This window comes from Amblyomma mixtum, chromosome 10 (genome assembly GCF_055824585.1).
Source record: "Amblyomma mixtum isolate Tamu chromosome 10, ASM5582458v1, whole genome shotgun sequence".
Classification (NCBI taxonomy): Eukaryota; Metazoa; Arthropoda; class Arachnida; order Ixodida; family Ixodidae; genus Amblyomma; species Amblyomma mixtum.
The window spans coordinates 64,263,200-64,280,849 of record NC_143021.1 but is presented as its reverse complement, the minus strand read 5'-3'; the positions used below and the strand labels follow the sequence as shown (position 1 = coordinate 64,280,849).

Genomic DNA, 17,650 nt, shown 5'->3' with positions numbered 1-17,650 from the left:
TGCAGTGCTCCAGTCCAACAACTACTCGCTATATTGCAGTCGCGCTGATGCCGTTAAGTCTCATTTTTGTCCGTTTGCCAGTTCTGTTTACGTATCTGCCGTCTTAAAATAATAAAAGACGGGGAAATATGTCCCGCCAGAGACTGATTTCGGTTTCCTTTGGGCTTCCTTTGGGGGGGTCCTTTGCACCAGATATGATGCATTGGGACTCTAAAAGTAACGATGCAAATACCCAGGCCGACGAGAAAGAAAAATATTTCCACCCTGAAGGTTGCGTTTCAGTGTTTATAAACCGCACACTTTACTCCTCCCGAAAGGGTTCAAGGAATGGTTGTCCCAGCCAATCAGTGGGTGTGTGATGGTTAAAGTAGCACCTTTTTTCCGACAACTTTGGAGTTTCGCAGGTTTTGATTGAGGGAAGCTGAACTTGCCATGCCCAACAATTCGGGTCAAAAGCATTTTTGAACGGGAAAGAGTTTATCGAGGCTTTTTGTTCATATATTGTAAGATTTCACTATCACAATAAATATATCTGCAGATCTCCTGTCACAGGCATGCATTGTTTCTCTATTAATGTTTTTGGTATCGTCAAAAACGCTTCCCATCATGTTTCCATGGCACTCTTAACTGTTCGATAAGGGCGATGGTAATGGGAAGAATTTGCTACATATAGTAAGAATGGAACATTGTCTTCAATATTTCCATATCAACACCTTATAATTTTCGAATGTCCAAGAACGTTGTACATGCTACCAAAAGCTGTCGACGACCTGTCTAACTTTTCTCTAGAATTATGCGTTCCCAACTATAATTATGATGCTTAGATCTGTCTTTCATGGAGTGCTGAGCTTGTTTGCTATTAAGTCACATTTCTGATCTCTTCATAACATTCACGGCGCGATTTTTTAAAATATGTTCAAAAAGGAAAAAAGATCTTGCTAAAGGTGGTCGAACTTCAGCAAACGCGCTCGCATAGTTGCACAATGCTAGCAAAAACACAATTGAAGGTTTGCTGTTCGCACAACAAGTTTTCTTTTAGTATTTTGGGACCTGGCAACTAAAATTCCGGCTGTAACAACAGGATTTTCGGTAGTATTGTGCAGCTCCCTCTCGTGGCGATAGAGCTAGTTTTTGCTACGACGGACGACTTCGCTCTTTTGAAGAAAAATCTGTCGCAGTGACAGGACGACAAAAAATTTTGCCGTAATTGAGACCGGCGTTGGTGTGTTTTTTGAAAGGGTACGTCACAAACTTATGCCAAAGAAACACGTACAGGAAAATCGTTTATGGAATGAGTTATACAAAACGCTCAGTCGACAGAGTTCAACACAGAAGACAGCACGGCTGCGCGGAATATATGCCCATGGCGCGCATACTTTCTCCACGTTTATATACGCCTTTTGAGCAAGCCCCTGTTTGGGACCAGGGATGCTAGATGTTCAGCTTAAATAATAAAATAATTCAGTCAATTACAACATTATGGTGGCGCAAATCTGCCATAGCTGCACGCATCAAAGATGCAACTGTTATTTAATGGAAAGCTCAAATATCTCAAACATTTTCGATTGAACAACTGCAGAGTTCTTCAAATAGCACCAGTTCACCCTCACGGACCTTTGCATCCGAAGGATCTGCAGCACCTTTCCACCTTTGGAGTCTGCATGGGGGCAAGAACGGTACTAACGTTTAAAAGCGTACGTTGTTGGGCTAGTCGGTCAATCATGGTGAATACAAGTGGGGTACTGCGCACAAAAAGACAAGGACAAGAAGATAACACAACCACAACAAGCGCAGACTCGCGACTCACTAACGTCCTCACTCGGCCTTTTCAAACAAACTTGAAAAAATAAGAATGTGGAAATGGTGCCGCCAGTATTGTTACCTATTTAGGGGTGGCATTTTTTTCATCTGGGAGTTACGGGAGTTACCATGTTGGGAATTTGATGAAATTACTGCATGTAATGTATGAAACTTTTTTTTTACCTAATCCACATGTTTATTCGCAAACTTACACTTTCCAAACGACGGCGTGAAGGAACTGCGCGCGACCGTACACGCGCTCGTGCTATGAAGACATTTCTAACTATCGAATGCCTTCGCAGTGTTCCGTCTGCTCGAATTTCACTGGAATAGAATACGGTTGAAATATTTCGTGTAGTAGCTGAATACCGGCAGCTTGTCGAATAACATTTTGTTAAACAGCTTTTGAAACGCCCGTGTGGAACGAGTACGATTGCTTTAAATCGCTGCACATACTATGCCTCACAGAACAATTTCTAAGCGAATACAGTCAAGCCCTGACATATGGAAACCAAATATTTTGAACCATTGGCAATATTGAACGCAGGCACCGTCCTCTTTCAAATGCTGGTAAAAGTAGAGGAAAGTCGCGCAGATCGAACTCAAATTTCCCCAGTCATTCGGTATTCGAACTGTGCGTCGGGCCCGTGCGAGTTGCGCTTATCGTAACGGCGCTTCCACGAACACTTCGCGCACTGAGATGGCCGGCGTCGGCTGCAAGGCTTTGGGCACCCACTTGCAGCGCCAGCGCTGTAAGATCGCGCAATGAAGCGAACTTGCGGTATGGCCTTCGGTCTCGTGTACTTGTTTTTCAAACCACATCGGTGACATGCGGTGAAGCAAACCAAAGTAAAGCCCAGCCGCGGCCTGGCGTGCGCCGCTGCGGAAGGCGTTCCGGAAACGAACTATCTTAATTTTAATGAAATTATTCTACTTATGATGCACAGGTAACCGGATTAGATAACTTCGGAGAGTGGTTTGTTAGTTCAAAACCAAGGCCCACAGACCACGCCCGGCGAGCGATGAGCTGCGCAGGCGGCCGCCCGTCGCTGCAAGAAGCGCGGGGGTGGAAAGCATCGTTGCTTCTGGCTGACCGAAAACGCCGTCTTTGAATTCTTAGAATAATCGATATATCGGAATAATTGGCGGTCCCCTTCGAGTTGCATATACTCAAGTTTGACTGGGCCGCCGCGGTGGCTCAGTGGCTATGGTGCTCGGCTGCTGACCCAAAGGACGCGGGTTCGATCCCGGCCGCGGCGGCTGGAATTTCTTTGGAGGAGAAATTCTAGAGGCCCGTGTACTGTGCGATGTCAGTGCACGTTAAAGAACCCCAGGTGGTCGAAATTTCTGGAGCCCTCCACTACGGCGTCTCTCATAGCCTTAGTCGCTTTGGGACGTTAAACCCCATAAAATAAAATAAAATAAATAAAGTTTGACTGTAACACATACGCCTCAGAAGCAGCCAAAAACGTCGTAGCGGAAGCTGATTCAAGCGTTCTGCATGCAAGTGCGTCTTCGCGATTCAAGTTTCTTGACAAGAGCGCATTACAAAGCAAAGAATGAGGTTAATGACACCTATTTTATTCCAAAACAGCAGAGCAATGCGTAAGCTTACGCTCACTCTTTTCACCGAAGTGAATTGAAATTTTGTAGGAAGTGCGTTCTCTTTTGGTTTTTTGAGATTTATAATGTGAGCCCTGATTTTGCGCTTTCAGGGGAACCCCTATCCGGGGTTTTGAAAAGGCACCAAGCCCGCTCTTTTTTTTTTTCTCGCAAGGACCTGCGTTTATTTCATTTTCTGAGGTAAGTGCGCCTTGCACTGCTTCTTTGATGTTATATTTCACCATGTCATCAGTTTTTAGACACGCATGTGGTACCGCGATTTTTGTCTTTTGCTTTGATTAGGTTTCACTGCACGCGAGTGATTCGAGAACAGGCGCACATCTCGGGTTGCAGACACAATCTGCCGGCCCTCGGTCCCCGTCCTCGTCGCATCGGTGCCACCCTTTTGTGCGTGTTTCTTTTCGCGCTGCTCCTTATTTAGACTCGGAGTGAGCCAGCTTACTCTTCGGCTGCAAGAGCTGGTTATCCCTGTTTTCGGGAGAGAAGTGTAACAACCATTTCTACTATGGCAAAACCTCGTTATAAGCAAAGGGTTTATAACCAGTTTATGCGTGTAACAAATGAATACTTATTCTCCTTTGAAGCTGCCGTAGAAGCCTTTTTATTTGAAGTCTAGTTTGCACGGAGGGCTGTGGCGAACCGTAAATGAATTTTACTGGCCATTTTGCGTTGGGTATACAGCCAAACTTTGCTACGACGAAGCGGTTTATGATCAAATAATGAATATCACAAAGGAGCCGCTATTCTCCTTGGAGGCTACCTCAGAAGACCATGTGTTTGATATGTTGTTTTCGGGTAGTAAAATTTCACCGGCTACAGGATATGACGATCGCCGAGTCCATTTCTGGCCAAGCGCGCATAAGCTCCGCCGCCGCGCACCGAGAGCAAGAGTGCAGTGGGGGGCCTCACCTGTCCCTGAGGAGCGACCAGACCTCGCCCCCGAGGCATGCCTCCATGAGCATGTAGACGTACTTCTCGTCGCGGAACGTCTTGTACATGCGGCAGATGAACGGGTGCCGGCAGCCCATCATGAGCGCCTTCTCGCTCAGCACGTGCTCCTGCTGCTGCGTCTCCACGATGTGCTTCTTGGTCAGGCACTTGAGCGCGAACGTCCGGCTGCGGTCCTGGACGTACTGCACCTGCGGGGTGCACCATTCGATGGTTAGGGTGGTGACAACCGTTTTGTTCCTTGGGGACTGCTTCAAATCACACTTATGTGCCTCCTTGCTGTGTTGGACGATCTCGTGGTCCAGGTAGCCGAAAACGTCGCCTTTCAGAATAACTTTGCGGTGTAGCAAAATTATGCCTGTGAAACTAAGTGTCGTAGTTGTCACCACCGTAAACGCTCAAGATGAACTTATTGGTTCCTTTTACAGGGTTTTTCACTTAAGACTTTACATAATTAAAAAAAAATAGGGTTTGTTAGTTAGAAGAGCGCCTTTTTCTGTGTAGCATTTTCAGCGGTGAAGTACATCAGGATACAGCCAAAACGTGCTGATTAACAGGCTGGTTAACTAATTTTGAATAGTTAGCTGTTTGACTGCTACTATTAGGCTCCTTAGTTAATGAAAGGAATGTAGCCCACCGTAAGTAATATCCATATCAGTTCTTAGAATTAAAAAAAAAACCCAATTCTGCTGCGTTCAGCCTCCATTATTACGCTCTCTTCTTCGCTTCCACCTAACCCTACACCCGGAGTCCCCGTGAACCTCCTGAAAATGCTACTGCATGGCCCGCCAGGCGCCAGCCGATCTCTGCTCACACCCTTGCACTAAAACGGATGCCATCTCGTCCAAACCCTCTTCCAACGCCTGCTCTTCCCACTTCCCTGTCAACTAGCGTTCCCTCTAAATTAATGGAGAACGTAATTTACTCACAAATCATGACCTTCTTGCAGTCTGTCAGCTTTTTTGACCCTTCTCAACACGGATTCCAGAAAAACCTATCCTGCTGTACCCAACTGGCACTCTTTACTCATGACATCAGTTCTAGTATGGACACGAACACACCCGTCGACGCTCTTTTCTTAGACTTTGAAAAAGCTTTCGACAAAGTTTCCCATCAACGCCTCTTATTTAAACTTTCGCGCCTAAACCTCCACCCACTAGTATACGATTGGCACCGGAATTTTTTGACTAACCGCCAACAGTTTGTATGGGCTAATAATCATGCATCTTCCATCTCCCCTGTTACCTCCGGCGTACCTCAAGGCACGGTTTTCGGACCTCTACTATTTTTAATTTACATCAACGACCGCCCAAGTAATCTATCTTCAACCGTTCGTTTGTTCGCCGACGACTGCGTCATCTACCGGAGCATCACTTGTAACAGAAACACTTACCATCTGCAGTGCGACATAAAACTTGTGGAAGAGTGGTGCGCAAACTGGCTAATGTCTTTAAAGTTAATAAAACAACGCTAGTATCATTTCATCGTCGTCAATCGTATCCTACTCCCTATTACACCCTTCGCGGTTCCATGATATCACACGCATCATCATATAAATATTTAGGTATTAGGCTAACACAGGATTTGTCTTGGACCACCCACATAACGAACATAACCAACGAAGCTAACCGTGTTCTTGGTTATCTAAAGCGTAACTTGCGTTTGGCACCTGCTTCCGTAAAACTCTCCGCCTATTTAACACTTATCCGTCCTAAACTTGAATATTCATGCTCAATCTGGGACCCCCAACAAATTAACCTAGCCATAACCCTTGAGTACGTCCAGAGCCGCGCGATAAGATGCGCATATTCTGATTACTCATATCATACGAGCGTAACAGCATTGAAAACAAAAGCTAACCTCCCCAGCCTTGAATCACGTCGAAAAATAGCCAGACTCTGCCTTTTCCACAAGTTTTATCATTCGAATTTCAGCCAATTCGTTATCACCCCTGCATACCCCCTTTCACTCCGCATCAGTCATCCGAAAGCTGTTCATACACCTCGAGCATCTACTTCTGCGCGCCTAAAATCATTCTTCGCCCAGACCGCAAGAGATTGCAACGACCTCCCCGCTGAAGCTTTCATCCATCCTGGCCTGGAATACATCAAATCATTCATTGCTGATTTTTTCAATGATATGTATGCCCACCCCTCATGTAATGCCCCTAGTGGGCCTTTGAGGTACTAATAAATAATTGGGCCTTTGAGGTACTCATTTTCGTATGTCTATGAGGTCATATTATATCCCATGTATATTCAATGAGATGCCTGATAATGTTTTCAACTTGAACACTCGCAGACAGTTACGGGATGCTATTGCCGAGCTTGAACAGCTCTAGTGCATATGTTTTAATCTACACAAAACAAAGAATTGATTTGGTAACAGAGGTTGTTGATGCTGCCGGACGGCGCCCTACCAGCCCAATTGAGGCTTTGGCGCGTCCGCGTCTTGTATTGTTTCTTTGGAGTAAATAAAGTATTTATTATTATTATTAAAAAACTTCTGCCACGTCGAAGCCTTTCTCCTTTCTCTTACTCATCTCCCGATTCACAGTCACTATGTCCTTGGCAACCTCTCCGTAAACAGACCTAGCACCTAGCAGTGTTTCTGCACTGATATCTACAACTCCTTGAGCTACCCTTTTCACTGCTTGTGCGACATCAGCACTGAGGTCATCATTCAATCCCTTCGCTAGCATTCTCCTGCAACATTCTCCGACGCTTTGCTTTTCTTCTTGCGCAACACTGCCTTCATTGTCCTCCGTGGGGAAGTCCCGACTGAATTTCGCCTATTACCCTTTATGCGCTCCGTTATAGCTCCTTTGCCCCTCCTCATGGTTGTGTCACCAGCGATAGGCAACGGGGTACTCTCTCCCTTCCTCCTGAATTCAGGTTTCCGCTTACCGTTACCGCCGACGCGCCTTTGTTCCGTCCCCCCTCTTGGCTCTGACTGCGACCTCCTTCCTGCGATTTACCTTGTTCTCTTCCTCTTCATCGCCTCCATACTTCCTAACTGCGAATTGCTGTGCCTGTCCAAACCTGCTCGGCATACGTTCTGAGCGCTGTGCATGCCACTGCAGGCCCCATCCACGTGCCTAGCGCTCGAATGTCCGCCAATGTGGCTTCCGATGGCGGTGTTGACTGTCTTAACTTCTATTTGAGCAAGCTGTGCCAGAAGTTTCTGATTTTTTTTGCCTTTTCTACCTCTAGCTGTCTTTCTAGGGCATCCGCACGCGACGCTAGAGTGGTGTTTTCTTGGTCAACCCTGTCCAGGCGTGCACTTAATACGCAACGTCGGCACATAAAACCTGCGCCTTCCGCCTCATCTACGATTCTAACCGCGTTTTCTTCAAATTTACCAACCATCACACACCCCCTGCTTGACCACCACCATCATTTGCTTGACCATCTTATAACGATTATTGCTACTACAAAATGCTCAGAATATGTGGAGGCTAAAAGAGCCACTTCCAGACACGTGTTCAAATAAATTCTACCTACTGCAAATGCCGATCGCCTAGCAAAGAAATTACTACCTCCCTAAAATAGCACACTAAGAAAATAATTAACTGACGAATGAGCACTGAAAATTCTAGCTACAGGGACGAATAACCTGGCTGCTAGGACAATGAACAGAATTCTGCTCTCTAGACTGCACCTAGCCTAACGAGTGTAAATCTGAATACACCTAACTATCAAAATAATAAAGGAAAGAACTCATCGACCTCACGCTGTCACGTCGCTACCGCAGTCATCAGTCCGTATGGTCCGAGTCCTCGCGCGCAAGACAATGAGCGCCGAAGCATGCGTCCCTACAGCACGGCTGTCAAGCTCCAAAAACTTTGCAAAAAGCGCTCCAGAAGATATAGCGGCGAGAAGGACTAGGAAGCCAGGCGGTCGGAACCCGTTTGCGCCTCTCGCGGCCGTCGATAGCTTCACGAGACACGGTCGGTTGTTGTAGCTTTCCAGCAGCCATCCTCTGCTCACGTTGACTGTCAAGGAGCGGAGGTTGTGAAACGGCAGTAGCTTTCGTCCTGGCGTCCAATTTTTTACTTGGTACCGCTGTAATGCAAAGAAGCGGTCGACCTTCTACCGCTGCGTGCTCAGCTGCTTTGCGGCGAAGCCAAGGTAGCTGACTTTTGCGGCTCGGTTTTTTTTTTTTTTTGCGACCTTCGGAATCGCTGCGAGAGACTTCGAAATGGTGGTAAAGCTGCGGAAAAGATCTCTCATAGTTGCCGTTCTTTGGACGATTAAATTTTACTTCTGCGTGAGTTTTAGGAGGAATTTTATATTACTATTTCCTACAATATAAAACTATTTACGATTTTTACCTATTCTAAATAATGAGGTTTCACTATTACTGTTTTACTTTTATGTGGGTAAACGCCATCACAAATGGTATGACGGATATACTTAATGTGTTCCTGGAATCTTTTCTTGCTTCCTCAAAAACGTTCTTAGCTCAAACTCACAATGGCGGAAAGTACATTTATCAAGGTATATTTTGGATACATTGCATTTTACTTTGAAAATGTTTTGCTCAGGGTGAAAAATTTATATCAGGGAAAAACTGAAATTGGCCTCTGTTCATGTAGTGTAAGAAAAAAATTTCTGTCTCAAAAAGTTTTTGAGTTATAATTTCAATCTTTGTGGCCAATTTATAACAAATATAAAACTTTGTTTTTAGTATTATTTCTCTAATAGATATTACGTTGTAAGCACATTTTTTCCCCTTAATTTTGAACTTTTTTATGCTTGCCCGTTTCTGACGCAATATTCGCACAAAGTATTTGTGCTGGAACAGACGTCTTCAGAAATCAAGTTCTGTAGCGATCTTTGTCGTACATATTCTCTTTGTTTACATCTCACATTTTTGCAGAAAAAAATTAGATCTAAGACCTACCAAAACAGTCATTTTGCCCGTTGCAACGAAACTGGTTTTTAACGGCGCTAGAGCAGCTTGATTAAACAGCACCACGGCTGAAGTGCCAGTTCACGGGCTCATTTTTGTCAACATTTCAGCCCGCAAATGCCCAGCACCACGGGAGAGAAAAGCTTGTCTACCCACTGGAACACAGGTGGGAACCCCATGGCACTGGGATCGAACGCCGCACCTCCCACGCACGCGCTATGTGCACACGAGGGAAACGATGGCTACCTTCCCAGCCACGGACGACCGAGGAGGCACCGCCGAAATGGGGCAGTGCAGATTAAGAGGAAGAGATTGTACGACGGTGGTCCGCTTCACTGACCAGGGAGTACTCAATACGGCAGCACGGTGGCTAATTTGCCCGCGGCGTGCATTCTTACCAGTTCAACGCGGCCGAAGCCTCCGACGCCAAGCGTGGCCAGCACTTCGAGGTCGTCCAGCTGGATAGGCTTCACCTCGGAGTCCACTTCCAGTGCTTTGCTTGTGATCCTGGGATGAGGGAAAATCTTCGTAAAAAAGAGCTGGCTCACTGTTAGCGAGGCGAAAGAAAACAACACACGGGGATCGCAAATTGCGACGGCGTTGTTATCACGCGTTTTCAGTGAGAAATAGGCTCTGCTCGTGACCCGCAAATCACGCAGGCCTGCATCTCGTTCAGCCGCGAAGGCCGCAGCATCCAGGCTCGTGGCGCTTTTGACCGTGCGATCTCAAACCCGGTGGCTGCCGCCAGGCGTCGGGCGTCGGACCTCTGTAGGCAACTGTTATGGACTCATTGCACCCGTCTGGGAACAGAGCTCTCTTATCTTGCTCGCTTCTCATCTGCTCCGTTTCGGGCTTCATAATATAAGCAGGTTATCAATTTTGGACACCGATGGAAACTGATCGCGACCATTGGGTGTGACTTGGGCCGCAATGCAGCTGCGCACCGCATTGGCATGGTGCGAGAAATTCAAATTTCCCACGGCAGCTCCGCAAAACTCTGCGTCTCGCGAAGAAAAAGCACTAGTAATGACCCGGAAGAAGTTCCTGAGCAGTCCGCTCTAGACGAGGTGTGTGAATCTGCGTCATTTCGGGCCAGGCTTGTTAGTAGCCCGGCACACCATTACAGGTTTGTGTTTACTGCTATTCATCCGTACATTGTGAGCAGAGAAAACGTAGCACGAAAAAAGCTTTGTTCAAGTTGGTATTTAAAATATTTTCTGTCGGTGTTGTGACATTTGTGTGAAGCGGAAGGCGCAGCACTCCGGAGTTTCACAGCATGAAGGAAGAGAACGCACGCACCGCGCATTTTAGAGCCTGCGTGAATAAGCTGGAAGCCGTTACCTCTGCGGCGGCCTTAGCTGTAGCCTGTCGTCGTAGTGTTTGTCTTGGAGTTCTCTAAGGTCTCCGATGAGCTGGATGAAAGACCTGCAGTGAGGAAGAAAGATCAGAAGAATACTCTGATGGTGCTCGCAAAGGTAAGATTCAAAGCAGATTGAACTCTATTTTGCCTGATTTGGAAATAATCTATATTTCATTGGATATGACAGCGAAAAAGCGAATAAGTTGCGCAAAACCGGTGAACTAAAAAAGTCAAGTCTTTTGTCGCGTCCCACAGATAACACAGCGCACGCGTGTAGTTACTGCAAAAGAACAGTAATGCAAAAGCCATATGCTGAGAACACTCTTGGCATTGCTCGGCATTGTTCAGAAAGGAACAAAACAGGCAGGCACAAATGTTGGAAACAACAATTGCAGTTTCCATACTCAGGCAGAAGAAATACCTTCGAGGTGAGACGTTACGTTTTATGCGAGCGCATGAAGCCCACAATAATTAGACCACACACCAAGGCTGAAATTGCTTCTCTTCACTGCAGCAACAAGAACGTCCTGACGCCCACCAGCTTAACATAACACTGCCGTGCGCAAATTATTGACTTTAGAGCCTTTTCAGTTACGTCTGAGCGCCTGTGATGCGCTCTTCATGGTTTAGTTTACAGGGAACTATCTCCCTCGAGTTGTGCAATAATCAACAATTACCCTTCCATTCACTGCATCTGTATCATTGTTATATGCCCAAGCACCGTCTGCCGTCTCCTTGGTACTTGCACTAGATAGAAATTTGGTAGATTTTCTTGGGCGCTATCAAAGGTAGCCTGTGCCTCGACAGAATTCTTTGCTCCTTTAATAGATTCTGCTGAATCTATCATGCACGTTTTGTCCCCCAAGTTGTTAGAGGATTTTTCTTTTTCGAAACCGCAAACCACACCTGTTTTAATAGGCGACTAAGGGCTCATCTTTCTCTTCTGGTCCTAGTCCTGAAATTATTTTGCGTTGACACATTGAATTTCCTCACTTTTCACTTTTCCGTAGAATACCAGGACGGCCTGCCAAGAAGGTATGTGGCAAAGGATCTTATCGGCCATTACATCCTCTACCGATATAACTGCAGCCTTGTCTGGCTTTCTTGACACCAGTATATTAAAGCGAGTTCAGTGGGTGTCGATTCAGTTGGCCGAAAAAGCCATTTTACACTTCAAAGGTCGACCTTACGCGGTGCCTTCTCGCCAAGGGGGCGTTTCCGAAGTCGTCAGTGAATTGCTACCTGCGCGAGCAACATGAAACTTGGTGGTTGGTTCGAAGCCTACCGCTGGGCACCCACCGGTAACAGTGGTTACAAGCGACCACCGGCCCGGCGCCCGGCTTCCTCAGGGGAGTGCGCTTTGGGGAGGCTCCGCAAATCCCGCTGCGCCCATTCGGGGGCAGACCCAGTTTCGAACACGGTTGGTGTTTAACTGCGAAATGAAGAGTTCAAGCTCGTACGCTCTAACCAGCGTGTTTCAAAAGACGCACAGGTTCAGCTGTCACTACTGTAAGCGATCCTTCATCGTCTCTATGAGAGAACTTCTAAATATCACCGCGGTCTTGGGCAAGTACGGTTTTCCCGGCTGTCTGACTGCGAGAAGAAAAAAGGGACACTAGTGGGCTTTTACCGCACGAGGCGCATTTAGGGTTGCTTGACAGCGGAACGAATCACTGGCCCGTCAATGCAACGGTTTGCTCCGAGACACTTTTCCCAAGTATTGCACCCCAGAAAAGCCCCGAATATCAGTCCGGGGGTAATCTAGCGGGGGTTAACCCCGCCCCTACCGAATACGAGGCGGCTGCTCTACCCCGAGGTATAGTGTTCTAGAAGACTATACCCGAGGCGACCTCTTAGGTTGGTGAAACCATTTTGATGTGTCGTTATTCTATGTTTTTTTTTTCGGTTATACTTCTGCAGACTCCTAAAAAGGGCACTCAGATCATGTCTCTGCTATTAGATTTCTGCCTATGATGAAAGACTGCAGAATTCCGCGTGAACATTTCATAGTAATAGGACTATTTTGCATGTGGAAAAGCCGCATCATGGGTAAGTTTGTAGACGCGTTAAACGAGGTGATTGCTCAGAGAACAGTCCACTTTACCAGAGGAGGAATACGCTGTTAAATTTTACCCTCCTTTGGTTGGCCTTTCTTGACGTGTGGGCTTTGCGGAATTTTGATGTGCGGGCGGACTGTATAGGAAGCTTTGTAGATGGCCGAGTAGGCTAAGGCATCTGTAAGCGAAGCTTCTCTGTTGCGCCGCCAGTGGTACGCATCCCACTCGCGCTCAGAATATGCTGGTGGTTTATTTTGTAGCGAAAGCTACATTGGCCACAAACTTGCGACTTCGCTGTGGCGGTGCTCCGAGGAGGCACAGAGACTGACTTTGAGCCGTCGCCTAGCAACCGCCGCAGCTGGCGGACGCCACGCCCTCGCCGCGCCATCTGGCATGACGTCACACCGCGCGCCTCACCGCGGAGTTCCGCCGCCGTTTGGCATGACGTCACACCGCTTGCCTCGTCGTTGCGCTCGCCACCGCTCGTTTCGCCAGCTGTGTCGCATGCCTCATAACACGTCGGAGGGTTGAAAAGGAGAGCTCGTGTGCGTCGCAACCACAGCTGAGGCAACTTGAAAAACTTGAAATGAGAAGTCGTCGTTGCTCTCGCATTACTCCAGTGCGGGTTACCGCAGTGATCTAGATTTTTTTTATTGCTTCCTTTCCCAAAAATAACGCTGGTGCGCGCGTGCGTGAGTGTTCGCCAACCTTCACCTCCCCCAGCCGATGTAGCCGAGGAGGTTCACTGTGAATACTTTACATAGGTCGTCGCTCAAGCGTTCTATGAATACTGAGACGGGGAAGTGCTAGGTACTAGACAAGAGAACAACACACTGAAAGCAATAACACGAGACACAAGCGCAATTGTTTGTCTCGTGTTGTTCATCTGCATGTGTTGTTGCCTTGTCTAGAGCCTAGTGCTCCCCAGTCTCAGTATGTACGACCAACTAGCCTCCTACAAAGCTTTATTGGCGTTCTATGAATAAACGCCAACAAGCACGAGCCTCTTATCTCAGACACACAAACCTCAAGTGCGCCACTGAGAGGCACATATAAGCCGCCTGACAGAGAATTCAAGATCAAGGGGTGCGATTACGAGTCGCTCTCCATTTTTGTCTCAGTTTTGAGACTGTGACTTCAAAATAACGACACCACGAGACGCTGACCGCGGAATCTGCCAATTAGCAGCGAGGTTGCGGTGGCTAGTAGCAGGGCTCTACGCCGAAAGCATTTAGTTGCACAATAATGGACTGTATGCTAAGATTTTGCTGTAAACACGCTGTTAATAAAATGAGCAGTGTTTCATTTTCCTAACAAACTATGCTTCAAACTTAACGACATGAAGCAAAACAAGAAGCGTCCTCAGATTTTCAATTAAGTTAGCTCTTCAGTCACTTTTGCTGCCACGAGGGTGCTCTGACGCTGGAAAAGCGTCGGCTAGGGGGCGTCAGCTGCCGCCAGATTCAAAGGATTGAGCCTTATCCGTCCACCCACTTATTCAGTTATCGTATACACGGTAGCCAGAAAAAAATCAGCTGATTCGACGGTTGTCTTCTTTTTTTACACATTATGTAGAATCAAGGTACTCTGCGGACGACTTGAGTGCGCGGAAAATCTGTTTGAATGCAATGTTTGCTACGGGTCTCTCGAGATAAAATTTCAAGGAGCGCTTGGCTCGAAAACCGACGAAGACAGTAAGGCAAGTTCGAACTGGCGAGTCGCAAACGTCGCGCGACCGATTTCGGTCACTTAGTTACGGTTTCCGAAGCACTTGTAAAGTGGGAAGGGAGCGCCACAAATCGACTTAAACCTGTCGCGCGACCTCCGTGACTCGCCAGCGTGAACCCGCCTAGCCTGTGCTGTCGGTCGGCGCCTGCTATCCATGGCAAATGTGCTCTAAGGGCGATGCGTGGTTCTATTTATTTTTGTTCAGAAAATACCGGGTGACCATGAATAATCACCCTGCAGCAACTGGCGACATACGGGAGCAGACCGGTGCAGCTGCTGGGAGCTTTCACTCTCGGTGTGGGAACTTAGAGCCCGCACGCCCGGTCCCTGTGGCAACAATCGCTCTCTGCCTGGTAACCACTGATGCCGCCCGCTTCGGTCTAAGCACTTGATGTTCGTGTTGTTGCCGTTCCGTTCGGATGATGCTCGGATGACGCCGCCGGGGATACGGCGGTGGCGAAAGTTTAAGCGAAGGAAGCCCTCCTCCGCGCCGCCTTGTCTTGGGGGTCTCGCCGGAAAGCGCGCACCTTCTGCGACTTAACTTTGACAGTGTTCTCCGCAACCCGCCGAAAATACTTGCTCAACGTCGGTTGGGCTACGCCGACGTTTACTTCATTTCCTACGGTGCCTTGAAACCCACCGGCGGCGAATAAGCGCAGCGCGCACAGCACTTGCCGCTCCACTGACCGCGCACTCACCCGCACATCTCTAAGTTCAACGGCGAGTTCGTCGCATAGCCATTGTCAAAACGTCGAAACAACTCGTCCCCCACGTCAAAACCGTCTTCATGCACCCCCCTACACGGTTGCTCGCGCGGCCACCGGCGACGTAAACAGCCACCATTTTCTGTCTCAAAGGGTTTGAGACCCCTCGTTCCAGTCGGAAAAAATAGTCTCAATCGGCTCGCATAATTAGGTAAGCAACGTGAACACTTCTGGCACGTTTATGACGCCAGCCGGTGACGTAAAAAGTCAATATGGCCGCTGGTCACGGCGGACCAATAGGAACGGGGCAAATGAGACACTTTTTGAGACACTTCCAATTGAGACGATTTTGAGCGACTCGTAATCGGGCCCCAGCAGTCAGAGGACAACGTGGCGAAGCCGCCCGCTAGAGGTTGGCGTCGATTTTTTTAGAGCGGAAGACCTACTGCTCCTGTTCTTCAAGGCCATGCCGGTATTCAAAACTACCTTGGGAGGTAGCGGCCTGGGAAACAAAGATATCAGAAAAAATGAAACTAATACTAAAATAAAACAGAATTATAAAATCAACAAAGTACAAAAAAGAACATTAGGAAAAAAATTGAAGGAAAAAGTAAAAATAAAATGGAAAGAAAAATAAGAGAGGAAAAACAGAAGAGAAAATAAAAATAACACGAATAAAAGTATAAAATTGCAAAAGAAATGTGTAAACAAGTGCAGAAAGAATTTTTCCAGGAAGAAATATGTAAACAATTGCAGAACGAAATCTGTAAACATTTTCAGGAAAGTAGCTTTCCCTCTGCATTAAGGTTCGGCAGAATTGCGACGAACCAGCGTCAATTTTTATAAGTAGAACAATTTCAGCGCATCTACAGGACTCAAAACCATTTCATCGCAGTTACATTTCATTGCAGTATCATCTTTGTGGGCGTAATCAATACCGCATGCCAGCGAGCGCATGCTTTTCCACATTGCCCGTGAGTGTAACAATATTTAATTTTGTTTTCTCTCAAATATCTCTACCGCTGCCACAAGTCCAGCCTTTCCTTCCTGATTTGCATTTTTTTCGTACTTTACAATGTACTAAGTTCATGCAATCTTTAAAAAAGAATACTTACTTTGTGATTTGCTTGCAACGAGCTTCAGCAGCCAAAAGGTCTGCCCTCTCGTTGCCTTTAATTGCGACGCGACTCGGTACCTAGCAATTATATTTTGTCTTTGAGCTATGGTTTTGTTATGATGTCGCCAAGCATCGGAGTGACTGCATTTCTATACTGGAGAGCTGTGAGTACACTAAGGGAGTCTGTGTAAATAATACTGTTTCGGAGGTTCTCGCTAACTCTTTTAATGGCTACACAGATGGCGTATCATTCTGCATTAAAGACGGATGAACACTGTGGAAGCCTTACTATTTCACTCCAATTCCCTTCCACCACGGCGCTTCCAACGTAAACATCTCTTTTTTAACTATCTGTATAGGAAGCTGTGAATTTACTGTATTTCTGCTCGAGTGCAAGGAATTCTTATATGTTGCTGTGGAGTTTGTTTCTTACAGAACACAGTAAGAGTGAAATCAGAGACTGCAGGAATATTGTACCATGGAGGCAGTGGATCTTGTCTTTGAGCAATGCCAGGTGAAGTGTCTAGTACGCTGGGGTTCTGGCACATCTCTTCAAAACGCAAGAGCAGTGGCCTGACAGTTTGCGGTTTGTTATTAAATAGTGTTCTTGGTGAGCACTTTGTGACTATTTGGTGACGTATGTGCTCAGGTAGTGAACGGATTTTTAAATTGTATGAACACGTGAGCATCGTTGTTCTGTCTGTAAGTTATGGTTCGTTACTTTCTATATAAATGCTGTTGATAAGTTACGTCCTCAAAGAACCAAAGGGAAAGACGCAAACCTGAATAATGTACCGGGTCCAGTCGTTTAAAGTACGATGATGTCGCTGACCCATATACAAAACATCGATAACCCAGGGAAGAGCGTACTGCAGAGTGCTAAATTTGTAAGCGACATGTCCTATCGGCCTCCCAGTGTCTTCACGACAGCTCTTTGAGCATGTTCAGAGATAGAGAGGCTTTCTTTTTCAATAAGTTTATGTGAGGCCGGAAAGTAAGATTTCCGTCAAACGTTAAGCGTATAAAATTATATTCACTTTATACGGGCAACTCCATGTCGTTCAGGTGTGGGTGGGATATGCGTGTAAACGTCGTTTGAGTGAGAAATAAATGGTCAGTTTTCTGTGAAAAAAAAAACGAAAACCATTTCTGTGTACCCGTGTTGCCTGTGTTACGTAAGGGACCTTGGGATTATTTTACTTAGAGAGTTCGTTTTTACAACAAAGTGTGTTCGCTTAAAATACCCACCTGAGGTGCCCCATTCTCCTGGATGAAATTGTTTGAAAGAGATTAACCTGGGCGTAGATGGAATGAACGGTTAGATAATAAGTATTTCAGGCAGTTCGACATCCTGCCTCGGATGCCACGCTCGGCAAGGTCTTGAAGAATCCCGAGCCTC

General features: G+C 46.7%; 1 protein-coding gene across 1 annotated transcript in view; it reads right to left on the bottom strand.

Moving 5' to 3' along the window:
* The window catches only part of LOC149325953 (cGMP-dependent protein kinase, isozyme 1-like), a 387,178-nt gene that overhangs the window by 15,212 nt on the left and 354,316 nt on the right, over window positions 1-17,650 (bottom strand). Inside the window, exons 10-12 of the mRNA XM_089562935.1 lie at window positions 10,627-10,710; window positions 9,684-9,792; window positions 4,333-4,562 (exon numbers count right to left, since the gene is read on the bottom strand). Coding sequence (XP_089419061.1) covers window positions 4,333-4,562; window positions 9,684-9,792; window positions 10,627-10,710 — 423 coding nt within the window. The remainder of the gene's footprint in view (window positions 1-4,332; window positions 4,563-9,683; window positions 9,793-10,626; window positions 10,711-17,650) is intronic.